At 39.9% G+C, this 25,841-nt stretch overlaps 2 protein-coding genes across 5 annotated transcripts in view; one reads left to right on the forward strand and one right to left on the reverse strand.

Annotated features, from left to right (window-relative positions):
• Positions 1-17,377, reverse strand: part of LOC118309515 (guanine nucleotide-binding protein G(s) subunit alpha-like) — a 30,888-nt gene extending 13,511 nt beyond the window's left edge. Inside the window, exons 1-6 of one of the 4 annotated variants that reach the window (XM_035631727.2) lie at positions 17,080-17,377; positions 15,596-15,802; positions 12,504-12,576; positions 8,935-8,989; positions 8,400-8,519; positions 2,905-3,002 (exon numbers count right to left, since the gene is read on the reverse strand). In XM_035631727.2, the coding sequence (XP_035487620.1) occupies positions 2,905-3,002; positions 8,400-8,519; positions 8,935-8,989; positions 12,504-12,576; positions 15,596-15,734 (485 nt within the window). In that variant the 5' untranslated portion in view covers positions 15,735-15,802; positions 17,080-17,377. Of the gene's footprint in view, positions 1-2,904; positions 3,003-8,399; positions 8,520-8,934; positions 8,990-12,503; positions 12,577-15,595 lie in introns of all 4 variants that reach the window. The other 3 variants (XM_035631726.2, XM_035631725.2, XM_035631728.2) reach the window with 3 other exon arrangements.
• A 3,934-nt stretch (positions 17,378-21,311) lies between these two features.
• Positions 21,312-24,437, forward strand: LOC118309514 (tubulin beta chain). The gene is made up of 4 exons (XM_035631723.2): positions 21,312-21,468; positions 22,302-22,410; positions 22,547-22,657; positions 22,914-24,437. Exons 1-4 carry the CDS (start codon positions 21,316-21,318, stop codon positions 24,059-24,061), a joined length of 1,521 nt encoding a protein of 506 aa, XP_035487616.1. The 5' UTR covers positions 21,312-21,315; the 3' UTR covers positions 24,062-24,437.
• Positions 24,438-25,841: the final 1,404 nt, after the last annotated feature.

The raw sequence follows: 25,841 nt of genomic DNA on the forward strand, positions 1-25,841 counted from the left end.
GAGCAGATGGACAAAAATCGGTTTGTGTTTTTGTTCTTTACTATATAAACTAATATAGAGTGTGTCCCTGTCCATTTCATTTTCTCAAACGCACCGATCGAGACAGCTCTAAAGGTTAAAATGACATGAAGCATGTGAACAGGCCCCTTTCATACACTTTCATTCACTGTCTACTAAAACATAACTGTCTGCAACCAGTCAGCAATGTCTCATGACTGCCTGTGTTTTTCACAAGTTCCTTTAGGGCCACGTGTTTGCATTTATCTTTCCTCTCTCGCGATGATTTCTTGTAATGGCAGATTTCTAACCGGGATTCTCAGAGACGTGATTGACAGTTGGGAGGAAGGCATGAATATTTCTGGATCTCTGTCTGGATGAAAACAACAGAAACCTGACAAACGGGCCTCGTCCCCTGGGACAAAACAAACACTTCACCTCTGTGCTGTGAGGGGATGCGGGCACACGGTTTGGACATTTACAGCAAGTTAGTCCAACTCCAACTTAACCCGCTACGTCCACTACCTCCTCACAGACAAAAAACATAAAAGGAGTCAGGAAATGTTAATAAAAAACAGGAACAACAACAATAACAACAACAAAATGCATCATACAGGAGTATGACGGTGCAAAAGACACTTCAGTGACTTCCTGCTCATCAGAGACAACAAAGCATCAATTACGTCTTCTCCTTTTTTTTCTTTCTATCGCGATATAAATTGGATATTATTAGAAAGGCGGGGGCCTGTGGGGTGGCCCTGACTTTTTCCCGCACTGATCGAGGGGTTGACATTTTCATTTAACGCTAACAACCTTCATCAATAATGCTGAAGTTGCCTCCCTCCGAACACACTCGCTCATTCTTTCTCCTTCTGCAGCCTGCCTGGGTTAAAAATAGCTCTCCCCTCTCTCTTTCTCTGCTTCTCCGTTTACATAAGCACACAGAGGGGGGAGGGGAGCACTTCCGGTCTGGCCACCCAGCCCAGCATCTGATCCATAACACTGGGGCTGCTGGGTGTGGGAGGAAGGGGAGAGGAAAGGAGAGGAGAGAAGAGGAGAAGAGAGAGAGGAGAGGAGAGGTCCTGCAATGCAGGGACGCCCTCTCTTTCTCTATGTCAATTTAGTCTTCTATCCTTTCTCCATCTGTGTCTCCATTAGCTTGTATCTCTCTGTCCACAATCACATCTCTAACGTTGAAGGTTTTTCATGTTCATCTTACTCAAAACCACAACTGACCCCCGATCCGCCAAAAACATACAGCACACCACCTACGGTAAAACTGACACCTGTGAGCGACCACGCATGAAATGTAAGTTACAAGGACCCATAGTCACAATAAGGCTGCATTTCATCATTATGCCATTTAAAAAATATGTATAAATCTGATGATCTTTGGTTACAAAATTTCAGTAAATCCCTAATGCCCCATTTTGTCCAACAAACAGCCCAAAACAAAAAAAATATTCAGGTAACTATCACATGAGATTAATGCTGCAACGATTTGTCGATCGACAAAATGAATCAGCAACTCTTTTAATAATCAATTAATCAGCGGAGTCATTTTTCAAGCAACAATTGCTTGTCAAAGCATCTCAAATGTGAAGATCTGCTGCTATTGTCAGAATCTGATCACTTGGATATCTGGACTGAACATTTTATAACCAAACTGATTTAATCGATTAGAAAAATAACCATTAGCTGTAGCTCTAATTCCAGGAATCCCTGTCTGTCGCCATTTCTGATAGGCTGAAATGCAGTGACATCACGCACTGTACTTTGACCTGCTCTGCTTTTCATCAAATAAGCATGCACACAACATTTTCAGCAGGAAGTGCAACTTCATGTCTACAACTGGACTGCACCAGTGATAATATTAAAGAAAAGCAGTTCACAATTGAGAAATTGGAATTACAGGAATAATTATTTTTGCTAATTTAGTTTGAAAAAGTTATGGAACTATGAATTCATTATCATTATCAAATCATGTCACACGAAAAAAAGACAACTTTACATATGCATGTGAACGCAGCAGCACATACTGTACACAAACACACATGGAAGAGAGTCAGCGAGCCAGAGAGTCAAAGAGCAAGAGAGTCAAAGAGCCAGAGTCAAAGAGCCAGAGAGTCAAAGAGTCCGAGAGCCCGAGTCAAAGAGCCAGAGAGTCAGATAGTCAAAGAGTCAGATAGTCAAAGAGTCAGAGAGTCAAAGAGCCAGAGAGTCAGAGAGTCAAAGAGCCAGAGAGTCAGAGAGTCAAAGAGTCAGAGAGTCAAAGAGCCAGAGAGTCAGAGAGTCAAAGAGTCAGAGAGTCAAAGAACCAGAGAGTCAGAGAGTCAAAGAGCCAGAGAGTCAAAGAGCCAGAGAGTCGGAGAGTCAGAGAGTCAAAGAGTCAGAGAGTCAAAGAGCCAGAGAGTCAAAGAGCCAGAGAGTCGGAGAGTCAGAGAGTCAAAGAGTCAGAGAGTCAAAGAGCCAGAGAGTCAGAGAGTCAGATAGTCAAAGAGTCAGAGAGTCAGAGAGTCAAAGAGCCAGAGAGTCAGAGAGTCAGAGAGTCAAAGAGCCAGAGAGTCAGAGAGTCAGAGAGTCAAAGAGTCAGAGAGTCAAAGAGCCAGAGAAGTAACAGATTTTATTCCTCATTCGACCATTTGATAATGCAATAGTAATTCTAACGAGGCGCAGTCATGGGACCTTCGTGTCTGGGTAGCGTTCACGGTCACCTCATGAACCTTGACACCTTGCACTCACATGAACCACATGGCAAAACACCCCAACACCCGGCAGCGTGCGCGCTGAACGGTTTGTTGTGCGTGTGGACTAAAAAGCCAAGGAGAGAGAAAAGGGGTAGGCATGTCTTTGTGAGCCCTCAGAAATAAGTTTCATTTTAGGTGTATGCGACGAGGTGAAACTTACTACTGTGCACAGTCGATGAGCTGATATTCGTTGGACCTTTCCCAGCAGGCCCGCACACCATTGTCCTGCCAGAGGATCTTTGTATGGTCGTAAAACTCCTGGAGAGAGACAGAAGGAACTGGATCAACACTACACCACACCTACTTACGAACTGTAAATCAGGCTATGAAATAAAGATGTGAAAGGACAAAATAGGAGGTTGAGGAAAAGTGATGAGTACATCTGAATAAACTAGCAATCTTTAGAAGAAGAAAGAGCAGCTGTGACTCTGGATGTACCATCCTAAAAATCTGACTGAATGTGTTTTTTTTCTTTGAGTTTTCTGGCTACATATTGGGTACATATTGGCAAATATTTGGTTTTAGACTTTTTGAGGATGTCAAGAAGGGTTGTTTGAACTTCTAATGACTAGATAATCAGCCGATTAATCAAGAAACCAATCAGCAAATGAATGGATAAAGAAAACAATAGTCAGTTGCAGCCCTGAAGAGGAAGAGAAGAGATATACTGATAAAGAAAAAGAAAAGTTGTTCATAATTGGACATTAACTTTCACAGCCTGCAGCAGGCGTACAAACGATCCCCTTCAAACATGTGTCCCTGGCTCACAACCACGTTCCTCGTCTGGGTCTCGCTGGGTGCAAACATTCGAGGACAGATGGAAGGAGGCAGCGGCTCGGAGAGGAGCAGCAGATGAGCGGGCTCGGACAGAGGCAGGAAGCACGGGCAGTTCAGCGAGTTCATGAAGAAACGAGAGAGCTTTGTACTGACACGGGGCTCGGCCGTCACTGGACGGGGGCCTATCTCTTCGCTGCGATCTTCAGTGGATCGCACACACACACACACAACGCTGCCAGGCACAAATGAGCCATTATGAGCCGGATAGTTGAACTGTATACTACTTACTTGCAAAAAAAAGCCCAACTTAATCCAGCTGAGAGTAAACAGGATTTAGCGGTGTCTAACGTGTCAGTGATGGATATGCAACACATAAAGGGGACGTTGCTGTTGTTTTGTCTTTAACCACAAAGCGACACGTCGTCGAGCGCCGTCACATTTGCTGGGAGAGCTGAGGAGGGAGTTGTTCCTCTACCTTCATTGTTTTGTGTTAGATAGCATAACATGCAAGTCATTGGTGCCTGTTTAAAATTATTTAAAATCTGCACACAGATTCTAGTTAAAGATCATTGTTAGTCTCTGGGTTAATCTATAGACTCAAGACATTATGAGGCATCAAAGAACTGGGGGGTTACAGGGTTCAGAAAGTCACCCAGAATCTGATATACTACCCGTTTCCTGATCCCAACGTGCAAAGTGTGAAAGATGAAAACCACCAGGAGAGACAACGCTTACCAAGTAATTATTGAATTTATTGGCCTTTATGTCAAATCTTAGTCACTTCCTGATGTACATTAAAATTTGAGCTGAGATTTATTTTGTTGATTAATCCATCATCAACAGAAAATTAAAAAACACACATATACATATATATATATATATTGTTTATGTCAAACATGTCAAACATGTCAAACATCTGTCAGCTTTTCCAGTGTAAGATTTTTTTGGGGGGCTTTTTTTCTCTCTTCCATCATCAGAAATTAAATATTTCAGTGATTTCTGGACTACAGAATAACAAATAAATAAATAAAAGTTAAACATTTAATGACTTTAACTAATCTTGGAAATTGTGTAAGGATTTCTTTGTTTGTTTTCTGGTGTTTGAAAAGACCAAATGATTATTCTATAATAATATTTTATATATATATATATATATATATATATATATAAAATAATATTATATATATATATATATATATATATATATATATATATAGAGAGAGAGAGAGAGAGAGAGAGAGAGAGAAAATCTTTGTTAGGTGCAGTCTAATGACAAAAATTCGTAATAATCAATAATATATCATTACTTGATTATTGAACAAAACCTGAACCTGGATTAAAGCAGAAAATGGATGAATGAACCAATTAAAATTCAACTTATTAAAGTATTTTTTATAGTTTAAAAAAAATATGTTTATGTTATGGTCTACAGCAGGTTAGAAAAACATTCAAGACTTATTTCAAAAATTATTTAATTTACTACAAATTATAGTAAAAATAACACTAAAGAGATGCAGATAAAGTTTTATCAGGAAATGAATGGTAAATGTTTCACATTATTTTTTAAGTAGCGTCACATTTTTGCGACATTTCAAATATTTGTGGACACGTCTGAAAGAAGCAGGAAATGCATTTTGTAATTTCCTTTACACTCACTACAACCAACTAAAATAGACGTTCAAGAGTGTAAAAACTCAAATACGTACAGTACGCTACAGTGTGAAGAGGGTCAGGAGAGTTTTGTGTGCATATACACAACACCTACTGCCTGGAAGACGGATCCTTCACCTGTTGCTCCTGATGAGATTCATAATTCATCCTGATTTTATGTCAAATCAAAAGCTTTTTACGGACAGCTGGTGTTGTTACTGGACTAAGTGCAAGCAACCTGAGGACAGGTGGACATGGCAGCAATCAGTCTGCAAGGAGTAAAAGGGGCCTGACTAGCATTTTTATATATTTTTTTTATGATGGGAAAAGACGTGGTCCATTTTATTATTAATATATTTAGGAGGAAAAACATTTTATTGAATAATCAGTGGGAAGATAATTGATTAGACACGAAGCTCTAAAAGAAATTAAGAGGAGACTCTGGAGATTCAATCCAGGCCTCGTGCTTATTCTCTCTCTCTCTCTTCCTGCCCTGCTGAAGGCAGCGTCAACCAGTCCAACTGGTTTCCAGTAGGCCCTAAGGCCAGAGGAGGGGGAGTGGGGAGAGGAGGAGGAGATGGTGGAGGGGTTAGTTCGAGGAGAGGCTGAGCCTATCAGATATTTTTCTCCTCTATTCTCCCTGCGAAACAACCAACCATTCACTCTGACAGGAATGAATCGGTCAAGACAAAGCCAAACACTGTGCCTCTAGTTCTTGACACCACATTTAAACCTGCTCCGAGCCTCCGCAGCCAAACTCGAGTATCAGATCTGAGGGTGAGTCCTGGTCCCACTCCCCCAATCAAGACCCCACAGGTCCTCTCCAGTACACTGAAGTCTAATGACGGACAGGCCGGAGAAGGGCAAGCTCAAGACAGGCCCGCATAGTAAATTTGCCATGACGTAACAGAGACGATATCAGGAGACTTCCTTTTGCTTACACACAAATACAGTCTCTTCACTGGACACTCAGCGGCTAAAGACAAATCTAAACACGAAAAAAAAAACGTCAAACACCGAACCTATCGTGCTGAAAAAAAACAAACAAGTCAGGGCTTCTTCTTCCTCTGCGTAACCTTTCATATTTTATAAAGCAAATAAAATACTATAAAATTACTCAAATATCATGCTTTTTCTTCAGTTAAATAAATCAGTTTCCACAGTTTTACAATAATGCTTGATTAAAGCTTTGTTAAATTTGCATTTAACAACCTTCTCTTTTACATTCATACAAAAACAAATGTTTTTTTATGATTTCATACAGTTAAAAACATTTTGTATCATAACTAGAATCTTAAATAAATCAATGATGAGTTTGTAAGACGTGATATGTGGGATTAAAGAGATTGAAAATATGTACATTACATGTGTTCAAGCATAAAATTGATCTTTTATTGATATACTCAAAATGACGCTTAACATTTGAGTTGCAAGTACTTCAGTAATTTTCATTATTTATTCATCTGCTGACTAATCTCTCGATTAATTTTTGTACTTTTTTGTCTATAAAATGTCAGAAAACTGTGAAAAATACCCGTCGCGATTTGCCAAATCAAAAACAATACATTCATGTTCAAATATTTAATTTAGAATGCAATATTAAATTATATATAATTGTTTTTTTTCTAAGAAAAGCGGCAAATTTTCAAATGTAACAAGCATTTTTGCTTCTTTTCATTTCAATCTAAAATTTTCACCCAAATGCAAAAGTGATTCCACCAAATAGTATTGACATTGAGAGAACTGAAACAGTTTTACAGTTTTTACAGCAAAGGGACTCGGTTGTGGTCTCTATTACATTTGTGACCCTCGATCAATGGACTTGTCACTCAAACTGATTCATAACTAATGGGGAGTTCTTTTCTCAACAGTGTTGTGCAGCGGCGCTACTTCGGATCTCACGTTCTTTTCCCTCCTTCCACAATATAAAAAAATTACACCAGTAACAACAGCACATCTCTGCAAATTATTTCCAGAAACCAGATTCTGAAGCTCCGGAATAACGGAGTTGAAAAGAATAGACCTCAGATGTTTTCAGCCTGGTCGTCTACAACAGGGTATCACTTCTTTGTTCTCTGACCAGCTTGTCTGGGACGTCACTTTTAAACTGTTAAAATTGATCCAGAGGACGTCGGTAAATGAATTAATAAATATCTGGTCCAGCAGTGGGACCTGCAGCGGCTGCCTGACAGGGCGGCAGCACAGCGGAGGGGGAGGAGGGGATTATCCCTCTGAGGCTCTGTGTTTCTGCAGGACAGGTCCCCCCAGACACATTTAGGGTTATTACAGACAATCAGTGTTAATAGGCGCCGTGGATCTCTCAGGTGAGAGGCTCATTCAATTGACAGACTCCCAAGCGGGAGCACAACCTGCTAATTACTGAATCTGTGCACAAACACAACCGGGCGGATTCCCACAGGCTGCTGAGCAAAGGTTCCTCACTCACCTACAGCTCACCTACACCTTCAGAGACCAGCAGGCCAGTATATATAACAAGATATTTAATACCAACTTAACAACGGAACACCGAATAAGAATCTATTGAAAACTAAATGTGCACGAGGCGATTTGTACTGATTCTAGTTCAAACCACGATGTGATGAAGATTTTTACATTTTTGAAAGTGTTTATTTTTAAAAATGGAATTGAGATTAGTGCTGCAGCGAATTAACAAATTATTTTTTTCATCTGCATTTGATTTTCCAGATTAATAATTTGACTAAATTTCCTTGGAGATCAATAAAGTATTTATCCATCAATCTGTTTGGTTGATAAAATATCTGAAAATTGTGAAAAATGCTTCTCACAATCTTTAAGAGCCAAGGTTTACAAATTCAAAGTTCCTATTTTGTCCGACCATCAGTTTGAAATATTATCTCTTTAATGTGATGGGAAAAAAAAATCTGAAAAAAATCATGTTTTACAAAACAGGGAATATTAAAACATTCATATATAGATTATCAAGATTGCTGCAGATTAATTTAAGGTCAACTGACAATTTTTTTTTTGTTGAGAAAACTAACTAGAACCAGTTCATAAAATTACTAAATGAGTCAGAAGTTTTGCTTCAGCTGTTTGTTGATTCTTTTTTAAACTGCCTCTGGTAATAAGATGTTAAAGACAGAATATTTTCATGGACCTGCAGGTGACGTTAGAATAAAAGTGGCCATTAAAACACAGTTGTAGTTGAAAGAAGGGGGGGAAAAAAAAACTTAGTTTGCAACCTACCGTAGAAAACTCAAAGTCCTTCTGGTTTGCTTGGTTCAGGACGTACTCGAGTCGGCATTTGTTTGCAGGACCGGCTAACTGGCATGGCGGTGAGAGCGCAGTCATGGCGGCCACAATCGTCTGCACGGAGAGGACACGAGAGGAAAAATATTAGACGATTATATAAATGATTGTATTTTTTTTAAAGGTTCATTGCTAAACATTTTAAAACCATTATGAAAATTGTTGTCAGTTGTTAAGCAAAGCTGTTATATTTCCCAACGACACCAGTAATAACTTATTATGACTTGGACTTTTACTCTCAAAGTTTTTATACATAATTAATTCATCTTGACAGGACACTGCTACACACATGCAAACATCAGAGGTAAACAGACATTATGGTCCATGATGAGATATTTTATTCACTGACAGAGCTGGACATGATCAACTCTCTTAATCATTGCTGTCATCATGGTAGATAAAGTGCTACAACAGTTTTTAAAAGAAAATCTTAACATCACAAAAAAAATGGATCAAAAGTTCAATTTCTTACCTCTATAGCTTCTTTAATGTTGTTTTTAATATCATGAATTTTCTGTTTCTTCTCCCTGGGAAGAAGAAATAACACAAAAGCATTAATTAAAAGAGTTCAGTATTATTAACCGTGAATATGGTTAATCACATTGCTAAAACGCTTTTAAAAACGTGATTATGTCTAAAATATGCCTCCATGGGGAACAGGGGAAACAAACAACTTTTTCCTAAACCAGGCAAAAATATATCCGCTGTAAATCCAAATATGGATAACGCAGCTGCACAGGGTCTGGTGTATTTTCCTAAAATACAATAGAAACAGCTTTAAAAAAAGAATAAAAATGATTCCAAAATAATGGTTAAGAAAAGTTTTGCCTCTTGGGTTTAGTAGGAATGCGCCACGTAAAATAAACTTCTCCCTCTTCTTTGTGAAGCCTGGAGGTAAATGATATCAGACGTCCGTATAATGGCTGTTCCAGACGCACAGATACCTTTATTTTTTGCTGACCAGGTGAAAGTCCTGAATTTCGTGCACATACTGATGCCAAATGAGAACAACAGAACCTCTTAATTTTGTCAAAAATGTTTTTTGTGCAGGAAACGGCAGAGCGGGGGTGTTACTGTAAATTTTAAGGAGTGTTTATGTCCAAGTTTCTTACTAAAAGAATCCAGAATCCAAAGTATTAACCAATACAGCGATAGGCTCCATTATTATTTTGTCCATCTACTATTGTAAAGACAAACTATGGTGCTCAGTTTTATGCAATCTGGGGGCTTCGACTGATACCGGTGGTAAAGGCTTAAAGTCACACAGGTCTTTCAGAAACCAGAGCTGCGAGTGTGACAGTGAAAACCTTTCAAAAGTTTGACTATGGAACCTCAAGACTTGATACCGACGTTCCCCAAATGAAAAAAGCCTCAGAGCTGTTTTCACAATGAGGTGCCTGGACGGTGTGACATTGTTTCTTCAAGTGAAACATCTCAGTGTATTTAAGAGCAACAGGCGACGAGGGCGTCACAAGTAAATTCCTACATTACGGCAGCAGTGCGAAGACTGAACTCAGGTATGTGACACCCGTGTTTGGCAGAGGGATTTCGAAGTAAAAGCGTGGGTGAATAACATTTAATGATCAATGTGTTCTGTCTAAACTTTAAGGACAGAAGATGTGACACTAACAAAAGTAACGCTGACTGAGGATGTAGAAGAGGACGACACTCATTTTCAGATTTCCTAAGTGGACAATTCCCTCTGTGTAAGTGAACAACGTTAACCATCTTTAACTCTTTCATACAGACTCGTTCTAACAAAGTTTTAAAATCTCCACATTTTCACCTTGGCTTCAGTTATGTGAAAGTGTGAGACTACTGGGACTTTCAGACATTTATTATTATAATATATATCATTATTATTATTATTATTATTATTATTAATCATATGGAAGAAAACACATTTTTTGTCTAAAGATGTCTAAAACATTGGCCCTACATATTTAAGGCATTTAAACAAAAACGGCAAAAAGATAAAGTAAAAAGGGAAATACTGTGTTTCCCAAACCCCCAAATAATGTTCTGTTTTGTCCATAAAAGATATTCAGTTTATTGCCATAGAGGAGCAAAGAAACCAGAAAATATTCACGTTCAAAAGGCTGAAATTAGTGAATTTTGCCTTGTCCCCCATAAAACCGACTTAAACCATTTAATCGATTGTCAAAATAGTTGGTTGGTTTATTAATTAAGTAATCGATTAATCGATTCATTGTCACTCTTTTTACAGTACAGTGAGTTGATTATTTTAGGATGTTTGGTCAGACAAACAAAGAAAGCTAAGAAAGGGCCTGGAGAGGTTTTAACTTTTAAACAGCGGTCTGCTTCTCTCTCTCTGCTCCTTTACTTCACTCAGAGCAATGGCAGGATGACTAAAGACTATATTCATCACACTAGGCCCCCCCCCCTCAAAAAAATAAATACAAATAAAAAAAAAAGGAACACCCCCTTGCCATCAATCTCTTCTCACCTCAACCACACAGCCCCTCTCACACCTTCTCTTTTCCCTCTCCTACTGTACATTACTGTTTCACTCATCATCATCATCTCCTCCTGTCCACGTCTTCCTCATACAGACTCCCAGCACCTTGCACAGACTGGTGCTGCCAGCAAAGTTACCCCCACACCCACCACGGGCCCACAGAGAGCAACAAACCCCGCGGGCTAAACGTGACCGGGGGAGCGACAGCCGACTGCGGATTTGTCATAACACCCGAGCGTCTGAGTCTGTGAGGGAGCATCTGTTCGACATGACCCAAAAATAAGCACATGATGATGCTCCCGACTCCGACACCCCTTTCTAGGAAACAGATGAGGAAGAATAGAAAAATGTGACTATTGTTTCCATTGCATCAACGTGAGATTGAGTTTTAGGAAATTCACAAGACAGGGTGGCTCGTAAACACCCGGAGCAATGTTTCTGTGAAAACCTGAAACAGATAAAGCATTCTTCTTGCGTCACGCCACTCTGAATATTTACTCCAAAACATTACAAAAATGTTCCCGATACATTTGACTTCATCAGAACATAGTGGACAGTTTAATAAAACGATGACAAGAGTCTGTCCCCAGCACGCCAACGGAAATATTATATATAGTGGCAAGAAAATCAGCTTCAACCAAGTCATTTCTCAGAATTCAATGTGAGCGTTCGTATTAATTTTTTCTGATTATATATCAGTGTCATGTCACAAAAAATGAGGGACAAAAATAACATTTATCTTCTTCCAGACTGAGGACAGCTGCTAATTGACATTATATTGTCCTCGGACACAAGAAAACATATTTCAGAACAAAAAACAACTAAAAGCACCTCCAGAGCTGCTCCATTATCCTCTAAAGATAAAGTGTTGCTTTCAGAGAAATACTTAAAAGGCAAACGCTTACTGTTTTAAAAAAAGTTTATCATATGCCTACTTTTGTCCAACCAACAGTCCAAACCCTAAAATTGTATTTGCTATGATCTCAACTGAGTAAATTTGATACAAACACAATAAATAAACAACAACTCCTCCTGTGTGAAAAGCTGGAACCACGTAATATAGGAACATTTTTGCCTGAAAAATAACTCAAACCATTAAATAGTTTACAAGAATAATAATTTTCTTTCAACTGTTAATATTTTAGCCAACTAATTGTTTCAGATCTATTTTGTAATGTAGCTTAAATAAGGATTGGATAAAATCAAATGAATTAATCTAAATTAAATGCAAAGCAAGTCAAACCTGCCAAAATAAAAATTCATCCGACCATTTTCACAAACTAAATAATTGCAGTCACATTGTTTGTGAATGTTGAGTCCTGAGGACTTTGTTCGCTGCGTTTCTTTTGGACAATGTTTCCACATTGTCGACGATAAACTTCCTCACTAACTGATTTGACTCTTGTAGCTGAGGGAAGTGGACAGGCAGCGCCTCGACCTGCTTAACATAATAAAAGGCATTTTCCCGTCATTTGTATTTTTTTAAATCTTCTCCAACAATCCTCCGTAAAACTACCATCACATCCACAAGGCGACAGATCAACAGATACGCCGACACTTACTCTGCGTTGAAGCCATTCACATGCAATATTCGCATCTGCTTGACTATCGTGCTTTTCCCGGATTCACCGGCCCCTGAAAGCAGAGAGAGAGAACAGAAAAGAGGTGTCAAAGAAAATGTTTACACTTTTAAAACTCCTTTACAATAAGAATCCTTTAATAAGAAGGAGATCCATCTGAAACTAGTGGACGATGGTTTGAAACTTGTTACTGGACCCTTGGCTTCAGATCCAGGGAAGATGAAGTGGAAGAAAACTACAAACTTGATACCCAAGATTTCATCTACATAAGTGATTCGAACGTCAGGGCTTTGTTTCTAAATGCAGAGGCCCTGGATGAAACAGCAGCACCCACACTGTCCCACACCTAAACTCCTCGCTCCTTCGCCGTCTCTCTACGTTATACAAGAGCAACGCGGCCGGGGCCCCGAGCAGGACGGTGTGTATCTCAGAGGAGGCAACAAAGCAGCGGGTGAGGCTCGTCTGCTCTTATCTGTGGTGGAACATAACCATGTACATTTACTACACATTTACCTAAGTGTAGAATTTTCAACAACAAATCCTTCTACTTCACTTCATTTGAGAAGGAAATATAAAACCCGTTTTTCTGCAGTTAGCATCTACTTTTCAGATTAAAGTTACAGATTTAAACAGCGGTTCCTACATTTTTGGCTTGTGACCTTCTCACAAAATAAAGTAGAGTCTAGTTTCGGGTGATTTGGCGGGGGTTCCACCAACGAAAGATGTTCCCCACCTCTGACCTTCTCAGATGTTTTTTATTTAAAATAATGGTTTGCTTCACAAAGAGGTAAAATCATCTGTCATTTCACAAAAAGATTGTATAAAAAAATACAAATTCGTGCTTCAGAAGTTTGTTTTTTGTTCTTCTTTCCTTTTCCACGAATCATCCGATGACCCCTTCGATTTTTCTGATATTTCATATTATATACTACATGTAATATTTGGCTACAACAGTCAGTGCATTTACATGCACAAGCAGTAACCGGGATATTGCCGTACCCCGGTGTAAGTGAATAACCGGGTTATGCCGGTTCTCCCCGTATACATGAGCGGGGAAGAATGAAAAGAATGACGGGAGTAACACTGCCTCCGGTACAATAGGTGGCGCTCTGCCAACGTACAACTGGTCGGATTAAGGCTTTTTTTCACAGCTGACTTTGTCAAAATCTTACAACTTGGAAAGCAGAGGGGAACATGGACAGCGCGGTGCATTTCGTACTCTCTACGCCTTAATAACGTTGCTTGCCGTGTCGAAGTCCTCTGGGTTTAAAAGTAAAGTTTCGTGTTGCTGCTGTTGTTTTTTGCGCCATTGCTTCCTGCGAGTGGGGAGGGGCAGTTGCATGCATGGACGCGTAACCCAAGTTTATGTACACATGCACGAATACCCCGGTTACTAAAGGAGTTAACTAGGTCTGTTAACCCGGGGTATGAGAACTACGATTTTAGCCGTGGTTAGGTGTTTACATTGCGTTTGAGAAACCGGGGTTTTGTCTTAACCCGAATATAAATTGGGTTTTTAAACTGCATGTAAACGCAGTGAAATGCCACTTTTGTCTTTGATTCTTGACGTCCAATTTGCGAATTATACATGCTACTTTCAGTTGCAGGCAGGATACACATGTACACTTGTACTTTCACAATATTGAATTGGTACCTTTGAATTAAATACCGACAGATCTGAAGAACTAACGCCATAAGGGGGAGGAAGAATCGATCCTACAGGTAGAAAACATCAGCTCTGAATAAAAACGTCTTAATGATGACATGTTCTGGGTAAAAGTCCTAGCCAGGGCCGTAAGCATCTCCTCACCCCTCATGCTAGGAGCTAGCTCGGCCACAGGCCTGCTGAGTGTCAGCGTACAAATCTAGGATCAAGTTCAGATTAGGATGAAGGAGACAGTCGTTGAAGGGAAGATAGTAATCCCGGTCGTCATCCTAATTTGCTCTCTGCACTCCAGGAGTCTTAGCAGGGATACTAGTCCTGGTCTGAGCGGGTCCACACACCGCAGACATGACACGACACGAAGGCCCCCGACGATGAAGCTACAAATAGCCCTTGTGAATTTAAAAATAGCAAAAGATTTTTTCAAGGACTGATTAGAGAATATCCATCTCCAGAGAGGCCGGTGTGGAGATGGATTAGGCAAAGGTGAGTCCCGAAAAATTGAAATTCAAAAATAAGCATCAAACGTGAAGTCTACAGGCCAAATGACTCGAGGAGAAGAAGAAGGCATCTAAGATCCCAGCCTCTGCATGGTGTCTGTCTGTCTGTCTGTCAGTCTGTCTGTCTCACTGTCTGTCTGTCAGTCAGTCAGTCATTCAGTCTGTCAGTCTCACTGTCTGTCAGTCAGTCAGTCAGTCAGTCAGTCAGTCTTTCTGTCTGTCTGTCTCACTGTCTGTCAGTCAGTCAGTCAGTCTCACTGTCTGTCTGTCTCACTATCTGTCTGTCAGTCAGTCTCACTGTCTGTCTGTCTGTCAGTCAGTCAGTCTGTCTGTCTCACTGTCTGTCAGTCAGTCAGTCTGTCTGTCTCACTGTCTGTCAGTCAGTCAGTCAGTCAGTCAGTCAGTCTGTCTCACTGTCTGTCAGTCAGTCAGTCAGTCTGTCTCACTGTCTGTCTGTCTCACTGTCTGTCAGTCAGTCTGTCTCACTGTCTGTCTGTCTCACTGTCTGTCTGTCAGTCAGTCAGTCAGTCAGTCTCACTGTCTGTCTGTCAGTCAGTCAGTCTCTCACATGTTCTGTAACCACCACACTCTGTAATAACCCGTGAAATGCAGGACACAGGCCTCATTCTCAGCCGTCCTGCTCCGTGAACCAGTTGGTGTAGTAGTGACTTCATGTTGTTACATCATTTGTTGATGCTTCGCTGTTTAAAGACTGAGGAAGGTTATATATATATATATATATATATATATATATATATATATATATATATAAAAAACAGTTTTCCCCACAACATATGTGACAGTGACGATCACACAGTGGACAAATGTGGTGAAAATACACTTTGGAGCTCAAATTGGACCTGAAACAAAACAAACACGGGGCGTTAATGATTCCACACAAAATAACCTACCTAATAGTAGTAGCCGGTGAGTGGCCCGGTATATCTGCTTGTCTTTTTGCAGCTGCTTCTCTATCTTCTTGTTGGCTTCCCTCTGTGCCTTCTCCTCGTTCCGCTGGTCTTCCGTCTTACTATTGCCGAGACAGCCCATCTTCCCGAGAAACCCAGTGACAGGTTCAGGGGAGGAGGCAGGACGGGCGAGGAGGGTGGTGTAGGGTGCTGGGGGGGAGGCAGGAAAGGAAGGAGGGAGGAAGGGATGGTGTTGATCAGAAGAAGGGGGGGCGGGGGGTAATCAATGGAAACCCTAAATTCCCAGACAGGCCCAGCAGAGGAACACCAGGCTCAAAATGGGTGACATCGATGTCGCCGGACGCAAACAGATGTGAACCTGTCAGTGGGCAGTGTGTGTGTGTGTGTGTGTGTGTGATGGATGGTTGGGGCTATTTACTGGCAATCAACCAGTCCGACAGCTCGGCCCCTCGCCGACGCTCGATTCCTCTGTTTTTCACTGTAAATCCGCAATGAAGTCATCAACGCCGACACGAGTGGATGAGAGTCCCGGCCTCGCGCGTGCACGTCAACGGACGTCGGCGGCCCCGTTTCCCTTTTTTCAATTCAAACGGTGCAATTTGTTTTGTTTTGGGTTTTTGTTTTTTCCCCTTCTTCTTTAAATATAAATATCTTCACGCTGATATATTTCTCTCTTTCTCTCTTTCTTAGCAATCGTCTCCTCCCGAGCCCATCGGCGGCAGATACAGATCTCCCACTGACACATTCAATTCATTTCCACTCGCTTTTTTTGTTGTTGTTTTTTTTTAAAATGTATTTCTTCCTTTGGGTAAATATGCTTTTGGGTTTTTGATGGTTTTTTTTCAAGATTTTTGTAGGTTGTTTTTTTTTTTTAGTGGGGTTCTTAGCAAATCAGTTTGTCAAACCGGAGCACATCAAAGGACGAGTGGAGGGAGGGAGGGAGGGGGAATAAAAATAAATATTTCCTCTTAAAATGACGGCATGTGAATCATCAGGCTGCACCGGGGCTTCTCCTCTCTCTGTCACATCATACACCTCGGTTCTCCCTGCGGGCTGCTGCCCGTCAACAGATGCGAGTGCTCGCCTAGTCGGAGGGTTTGACCAGACCACCCCCCCCCACCACCCCCCCAAAAAAAGAGAAGAAAAAAAAAAGAAACCCCAGGCCCCTTCTCCGTCCTTCTCTCTCCGTGAGCGTGAACGTGTGCTCCTCCTCACATCGGAAGGCTTCCTCCTGCGGACGGGCTCAGGCGAGGTCCGTCGGCGGCTGGATGTCCTTGAATCGGGCGCAATATCCAGGTGGTGTGTTTCGCGGAGAAGAAACCAAAGTCGCCTCGCGTCAACGTCCTCCCCCCTCTTGTCGTTGGGCGCAGGTACGGCTCGCTGTCAGGTCCCCTCGCGCTCCTCGTAGTCCCGCTGAGTCTGTACGGCGGACTGTGGCTACATGTGCACGAGACACGGACACATACCGCGGTGTTTTCAATCACTGGTCCGGCGGCGACACGCTCGTCCCCAACCGCCGCGAGGCCGCGTGCGCTCCGATCGACCGGTCCGTAGAGGCGAGGAGCCGTCTGTTCGCCGCGGTGCTCTGAATTATTTTTGCCCCCGTTTTTCTCCGAGAATCGTACATTGAGATAGATAGCGCTGGAGAGGTGGGGTGGGGCAAACGGCTCTCACGGAACCCTGGGAACGAAGAACCGCGGTCAAGTTTTCCGGGACGATTAAACCCGTCTTCCGGTTTGAACTTTCACAATAAAAGACCCTAATCGGACGCCTTCGTACCTGACTTTTCAGAGAAGGCAACATTAATAAATGCTACATGACTAGCGACCACGGCGACCAAATTGACCACAAAATAAAAGCCTTGAAATAAAAGTTATTTTTGTTTGTAATTAGAGTTTTCTAAGTAATTAGTGTCATAACACAAAAAAAATTGGCTGAATACATTTGTTGAGAGACGGAGAGAGAGAGAAAAGAAAAAGAGGGAAAATAAAACCATGGACGAAATTCTTTCAAAAGAAAGGTAGCTAGCTTTTAGCAAACTCCTACTATGACAGCTAGCTAGCAGATAGCAAGCTGAGATCGTCACAGCTGCTTATACTGGCTAGCTAACTGTAACTTTCACTACCTGAATACAGTAGGAGTTAGCTTGCCAACTGTCACTTTCACTACCTGAATACAGTAGGAGTTAGCTTGCTAATTGTCACTTTCACTACCTGAATACAGTAGGAGTTAGCTCGCTAACTGTCACTTTCACTACCTGAATACAGTAGGAGTTAGCTTGCCAACTGTCACTTTCACTACCTGAATACAGTAGGAGTTAGCTCGCTAACTGTCACTTTCACTACCTGAATACAGTAGGAGTTAGCTATCTAACTGTAACTTTCACAACCTGAATACAGCAAGAGTTAGCTAACTAACTGTAACCTTCACTACCTGAGTACAGTAGGAGTTAGCTAGCTAGTTACTGTTAGAACACACACACACAGTTTCATAAATTCATCAGCATCATAGCTGCGGGGGCCCCACAGAGACTGCTTATGTATTGGGCTCAGAATTTGGTGCTACACCCCTGTTTGTTCTATCACACATTCGTACACTGCCTGCTCAAGGACACTTTGGCACACGTACTGGAGGACACAGGGATCAACCATCAACCCTCTGGTTAGTGGATTACCCGCTTTATATCCTGAGCCACAGAGGAAGATTTTTTTGTGTTTCGTAATAAAGATGAAATGTTGAGTAAAATTTCAGAAAATTCCTCCAAGCAAAGCATTTTGTAGAGGTAGTTGAACTGTATGTGCAAACATTATTAGTTTGAAAGTTTTGCCTTTAATCTAAAATGTCAAGTTTATTCTCAAAATGTGACTTTTACTCAAAATGCAAAATGGAATAAAAAATCTTCCGAAAAAGTTATTTAGATTAAACTATCTTAAAAGTTAGAAGGAACCACCACAGCACTTTTTTGAGAGTTCGAAAATGTTAAAATGAGAGAACAGCTGGTTTAATCTGAACAATTTATTGTATGTTATGAGATTATAATATTCTTTAAAGTATACATATATTGTACACTGTAAATTAACAAGCAATTTGAACCATCAGGAAATTGTAGTGGAGAAAAAGTAAAACATGTCCCTTTTGTAATAAGATAATGAGATTTAAGAATACGTCTGTATTATTAATAAATGTAATTATTGTTATTAATTAATTAGAATGTGTCATTACACAAAAACCTTACCACTACCTGATATTATGATCCAATAACTACTAGCTTTAATAGAGCAAAAATAATCAAATTAATTACTGATTGAATTATAAATACTCACAACACATTTTTATAAATTAATATTTCAAGTCAAAAATCCCAAATCCACAAATAATCTAAATCTTTACATTTATTTATTTTTTCTTTACCAAGGCGAGAGAAATGGGATGCTTTTAGTTTGAAGTTGACAGTACGGTGTTTCCGGTTCCCTCCTTGTTGTCGCTTGACGCAGGGACGAATCACATGATTGCCCGGAGCGTCATGAAGCAGAGGTACAGAAGGGGAGAGGCGCCCTCTTTGAAGCAACATGATTATCAACCTATAAACCCAAAAGGCATTAATCAATAACACTGAAAACATATCAACTAAGTTATAACAAATCTTCATTAGTTTAGGCAACAACATATTTTCAGATACAGTAATGATCAATAATACAAACACTGATACAAATAGTAAGACAGGTTCAGGTTGATTAAGATATTGTATCTTGTACAAAGTTTGACTGTATGACTGTTGGTAATCAAACTTAAAAACTGTTATGTTATTGCTGAATACTTGTTGAACAATAGTCTTAAGTATTGATTAGTGCAATAACTGGCTCCCCCAGTAAACCTCGAGAGTGGACAAATCTGCCCTGAGGCCATAGACCCCCAGGGGCCCCAAAAGTCCTAATATTACTCTTCATTAATTCAAATAAAAAAACTTGGTAAGTTGAATTATTACATCATAGGTTGGAGTCTCCAACCATCAATTATTTTCATTATTAGTACATTATTATAACATCTGACGACCAATAATCCATTCATCCAATGTATACAGTGTCTCCAAATGCTCCCAAGCATTATTCACTAAATCACTTAATGTCTCACTTTAACAACCGTGGCTAGTATATTACAAGGTTCAATTTTAATGCTATTACTAAAACTTGATGTAAGATATAATATTAACCGTAAAACGATAATTTATGTGAGAACATGTTTAAGCCTCAGTGTGATTATCAGACGATTATTATCAGTTCTTTTACTGACATACTGAGTCTTGAACCCCTTAATATAAATGCTGACACACCGGGAATTTACAAATGAAATAAGAAACAATAGATATTCTAAAATTAGGTTATATCAAGTTATGCCTGTGTTAGTCCTCTAGATGGTAGCATCCCTCATATTTAATGTCCAAACAAATGTTCATTATCAGCCAATATTATGACACCTGTACTGACTCAGTAACTAAAATAGAAAAAACTGTAATTTTGTAATAACCCTTTTTGTTGTGAAAAGGTAGAAAATTGCTATGTTACAAAAATTTCTTCTGTTTTGGCAATTTTATCATTGTGAATCTTTTTTTACTGTGTTTCAGACATGAGAACAACATGCCTGAAAATGTATGTGTGTTAGCTGGTCAACTGGTAATCATGGGTATCACTAATAAAATGTCTTTTATCTGAAGCTGACCAGAACGCTCCGCTTCCAACACTGTTTTTTTACTCACAGATTTATTTAAGCCATAAAGTTAATATGATGTATTTATATTGTTATGTTATGACATATTTTATGTTATATGTTATAGGAATTGAAATATGACCTGTCGCCTGACTTGTTCCAGCTTTAATCTATGGTTTAAAAATATTTATTCTTCAAATTTTTTACAGGATATATATTGAACAGTTATAATGTTACCTACAGATATGTAACAATACACGCAACATACGGAACTGTACAATATATTAAACCTATCAAACTTAATTAAACTCATGTTTATTTATATATGTAAAATATAAAAGCAAGATCTATTATCTCATATAAAAATGTATTTATATTCCATATAATACAATATATATCATAATAAATGTTAATAGCACATTTGTCAGCTGTTACATAGTGGTTCACAAAGAAAGACAAGTTGTGTAGAACTTTGTTATTTTATTTATTGTTGGATTTAATTGCTTGTTTTTTAATTTCTAATTTTAACATATCTTTTATTATGTTGGTCTTTAAATCCCAGTCCTTTTAAAATCCTGTGTTTTGTCAATCACCTGTAAAGTACTTTGAATTTCATTGATATAGGAATGAAATTTTAAATAAAAATAAGAAAACTTCATCATTTGACATAAAATAAAAAAACCTAAGTAAGAGCTAAAAACAATGATATACAAGAGATTCAGTAAAAGTGAGTTATGAGAGATTGTTTAAAAACAGACAGTGACGTTTTAAGTCCTCAGGTAAACTTATACAGAGGGCCGGCGGCCCTGACAGTAAAGGCTTCGTCACCCACGCTCTTCAGCCCTGATCAAGGAACAGCTAACTGGGTCTATTCAGAAGATCTCAGGCGTTGTCCTGGTGAGTACTGAATTAGAAGTCTAGCCAAGTTGCTTGATGCCAAACTAAGGCACCATATATGATGGGCCCCTTCATCAACCAGCAGCTGGGGTGACACCCTGATGACATCATTTCTGGTGCTGTATAAAAGGCCAGTTATAGGACAGTATCCGATCAGAGACCCTCCGAGCTGCTCTCAGTACTGTATCCTGACCATCATGCGTGAAATTGTACATCTGCAAATTGGACAATGCGGCAACCAGATCGGCTCGAAGGTAACAGAATAAAATTCCTTCTCCGCTGTTTAAGTTATAAAAACGCATTAGGCCTGACTTTGTTGAAAATGTTGAGATTCTGATGTGCTCTGTTTACATACATCAAAAATAAAACTGTTATTTTGAGAAGAATTTTAATGAAGCATGTGTTAGGATAAAAACTACTAAAAAATATCTGCTGGATTATCAAAGTCGATTTCTTTAATGGAATACAAAAAAAAAAATGTTTTGCCACACTGGCGGACAATCTATTTTAAGTGACATCAATTACATTTTCAATTTTCTTTCTTTTAATCATATGAATATTTTGACATATACTGGTCCTTTGCATGTTGTCAACAACAGTTGTGAGTGACACTGGGTGTTCCCTGTCAAACATTCAGGGAAAAGATAAGAGCCAAAGGCAGACTGACATGGGTGGGACATTTTTTTATCATGGCAACCACAAAATAAGAGAGAGGAACTACAAGATAATGCAGATAAACCTTACGTAGCACATACTCCAATGATATTGTGGTAGTCTGAGGATTAAACAATTACATGAAAAATCATTTTATTAAGATTTTATATCATTTAATTGTATATATCAGGGATTTTTTAATTTTGTGTCACATAACTAGGAAATTAATAAGATGAAATGCATTTTACTTAGAGAGGCAGTGTAAGAATGTTTAAAATATATAAAAAAGATACTTCATCAAAACTGCGTAAAAATAAATCTTAACAATCTCAACTTAAAAAGGTTTTTCAACAAACAACATGTTTATCAATGTTTGGGGGGGAAAAAGTTATTATCACAATGTTAATATTCTTCTGTGACTTTGCCTCTATAGTTTTGGGAAGTGATCAGTGAAGAGCATGGGATCAATGCAACGGGCATCTATGAAGGAGACAGCCACCTGCAGCTGGAGAGGGCCAATGTCTACTTCAACGAGGCATTTGGTAAAAATAATGAATAGATAACAACATGCTATAGCTAACAATTTCCTTCTTGTTTCGTGAGCTAATGTTGTTCAGAACTTTTATCTCATTATCTCATTTCTGGGAATGTTGGTGATCGTCTCCATTGTTTCTCCAGGTGGGAAATATGTGCCCCGAGCCCTACTGATTGACCTGGAGCCCGGCACCATGGACAGTGTCAGAGGAAGCCGCATCGGGGCCCTTTTCAGGCCAGACAATTTCATCCACGGTGAGACCAATAACAAAACACTCATAGATTCTCTTGCCTTTAAATTATAAAACTAAGACGATTTTAATGATTTAACTGCAATTACATACTTTCATAGTACTGGCATATTTGCTGCTTCAGATACAAATGCTTCCTGAATAGCAAATTGGCATCACAGAATTCAAATTGTTTTATACGTGTCTATATTTTGTCTTCATGGTTACAATATATGTAGCGTGTTTTCTACAACACTATTGACACTATTTTGGTGTTACAGGAAACTCAGGCGCTGGGAATAACTGGGCGAAGGGCCACTACACAGAGGGAGCGGAGCTGGTGGAGCAGGTGATGGACAGAGTGAGGAACGAGAGTGAAGGCTGCGATTGCCTGCAGGGTTTCCAGATGGTTCACTCATTGGGGGGTGGTACCGGCTCCGGCATGGGAACCCTCCTCATCAACAAGATCCGAGAGGAGTACCCCGACCGCATAATGAACACCTTCAGCGTTATGCCCTCCCCTAAAGTCTCTGACACGGTGGTGGAGCCGTACAACGCCACTCTGTCGGTCCACCAACTCCTGGAGAACACGGACGCGACCTTCTGCATCGACAACGAGGCCCTGTACGATATCTGTTTCCGCACGCTGAAACTGACCACGCCGACTTATGGGGACCTCAACCACTTGGTCTCTATGACCATGAGTGGGGTCACGACCTCCCTGAGATTCCCCGGACAGCTCAACGCAGACCTGAGGAAGCTGGCTGTCAACATGGTGCCTTTCCCCCGCCTCCACTTCTTCATGCCAGGCTTCGCCCCCCTGACGGCACGTGGCCACCAATCGTATCGAGCCCTCACTGTGCCTGAGCTCACGCAGCAGATGTTTGATGCCCGCAACATGATGACGGCGTGCGACCCAAGGCGAGGGCGCTACCTCACAGTTGCAGCTATCTTCCGTGGTAGGATGTCCACCAAAGAGGTAGATGAACAAATGCTTTCTATCCAGCAGAAAAACAGCGAATACTTTGTGGACTGGATCCCACATAACGTCAAGGTTGCCGTGTGTGACATCCCACCCCGGGGCCTCAAAATGTCCGCCACCTTCATCGGCAATAACACGGCCATTCAGGACATATTCCGCCGTGTTGGCGAGCAGTTCGCCCTGATGTTCAGACGGAAGGCCTTTCTTCACTGGTATACAGGGGAAGGTATGGATGAGCTGGAGTTCACCGAGGCAGAGAGCAACCTCAACGACCTGGTGTCAGAGTACCAGCAGTATCAAGATGCTACTGCCGCTGATGACGATTTGGAAGCAGAGGATGAAGAAGAGGAGGGACCCTCATCTTCAGCGACAACAAAGGTTCAGTCTCTCGTGGAAGTTCAACTGGAAACTGTGAGTGAAACAGTCAAAGAGACTGTAGATGAGTAGAATACATGGGGCAGTGTGGTGTGTAGGTTTTACAAAAAGAACTCTTATTTTTTAGTTGTCCTGATTGTTGATTGGTTGGTTGATTTAGATAGCCCTTATTTGATAAAATGTGCTGCGGAATATTTACACCATAGAGCTGATCATCTTTTATGTATTGCTTAAATAATTTTTATGGTTGAAGACTTGTATTTGAGGTTTAAAGTTTTTTTTTTTACAGTATTTATTTGAAAATCATGAAAATATTACGTGTATATGTGGAAAATGTTATATTATTCAAGTTCTGTATAATCCACAGCCATAAAAATGAAATTGTGAAATGTTGCATTGAGTGTTTTGTAGCTACGTTATGATGGTAATTAAAGACAGTAAAACCAAAGAATGAATTGAGAGAATATTCATTACAACACAAAAAAAAATGAACCTGACTAAATTAGGCAATGATGGACAGTGCTCTGACAGCACAGTGACAGGGATACCGCTCTTGGCTGTCACACAGTTTCCTCCCACTGGTACGAGTCTGGTACATGGAGATTACGTACACGGCCAGCGCGTCTGGACTCTGAGATAAGCACAAAAGCACATAAGGACATGGCTGTGTCCCTGCAATGGTGCAATAAAGTCCACCAGACTCATATATAGACCGGAGTAAGGTGGATAATACTGCATGTAGTCCACATACGAATGTAGGTTACTGTGGCGAAGACAGTATTGCATCACAGAGAGCAATCTGATTCAGGTAACAGGATAGCAAAGAAGAAAAAAACTAATTAACCATTTAATAGGTTCAGCTAATATCCAACTGGATGATAAAAAGGGAGCCATCACTTTTACTGAATCGACAAATGCATTAATATCATATAAACTTTTAAAACATGTTAACAAACCAAATTTAATGTCATCCAAAAATACATCATATCAATGTTGTATAATGATTGTGTTGAATAACCATATTGTCGGACCTGTCATGCTAAGCTCTCAGGAAAAAATTGGTGGCGCCTGCTTTAACAGCATTTCCAGAGATAAGAAAACCAGCAGTCAGTCAAGAAGAAAGAATTCACAAGACCAGCGGTTTCCAACAATTTTGAAATGTCTTAAAGTGTACGTGTCTTCATGCAATCCCTCGTCACGGGACACATATTGATTGTGAGTTTGAATTTTACCTTCTTTCATTCCAACATTTTTTTTTTAGGGTTCTGAATAATTTAAAATACACTATTATAATTTAAAAGAACAGATCTGAGATGAGATTATAATTTAAAATAATTTGTGTGTTCTGTGTGTTTTCTTCTTCCCTGCTTTCCTATCATGTGAATAATCTCACAAACCATCAGGGCGGAAACAATAATGGGAAAATCACTTTTAATGTTGCAGTTGTTAAAGGTGGAGCTAATTACATATTTTATATTTTTACTAAATATTTTTTGTTAAGTACATATACTTTATATACTGCTCTCTGGTTAAATGTATGAAACATAATAGATTATTTGTTGATTATATTTTTAAATATTGAAACTAAAGGTTTGAATAAATGCGGTGGAGTCAAAAGTTCAATATGTGCCTCTGAAGAGTAGAAGTTAAAAAATACGAAATTAAAATGTATCACAATAAAACTTTAGCTCAGATTTCTGTAAATGTTTGAAGTTAGTTTCCAGCGCCGGTCAATAACCCGCTCACTGGTTGTTCCTCCAAGGTTGGACCAACACATTCAACCTTCCCTGTGTTGAATTGTGCAACATCGAAGGTTAAACAGACGAGTTCTCTCTCCGGGTTCAGGTTTAAC

Source organism: Scophthalmus maximus, chromosome 6, assembly GCF_022379125.1.
Source record: "Scophthalmus maximus strain ysfricsl-2021 chromosome 6, ASM2237912v1, whole genome shotgun sequence".
Taxonomy (NCBI): domain Eukaryota; kingdom Metazoa; phylum Chordata; class Actinopteri; order Pleuronectiformes; family Scophthalmidae; genus Scophthalmus; species Scophthalmus maximus.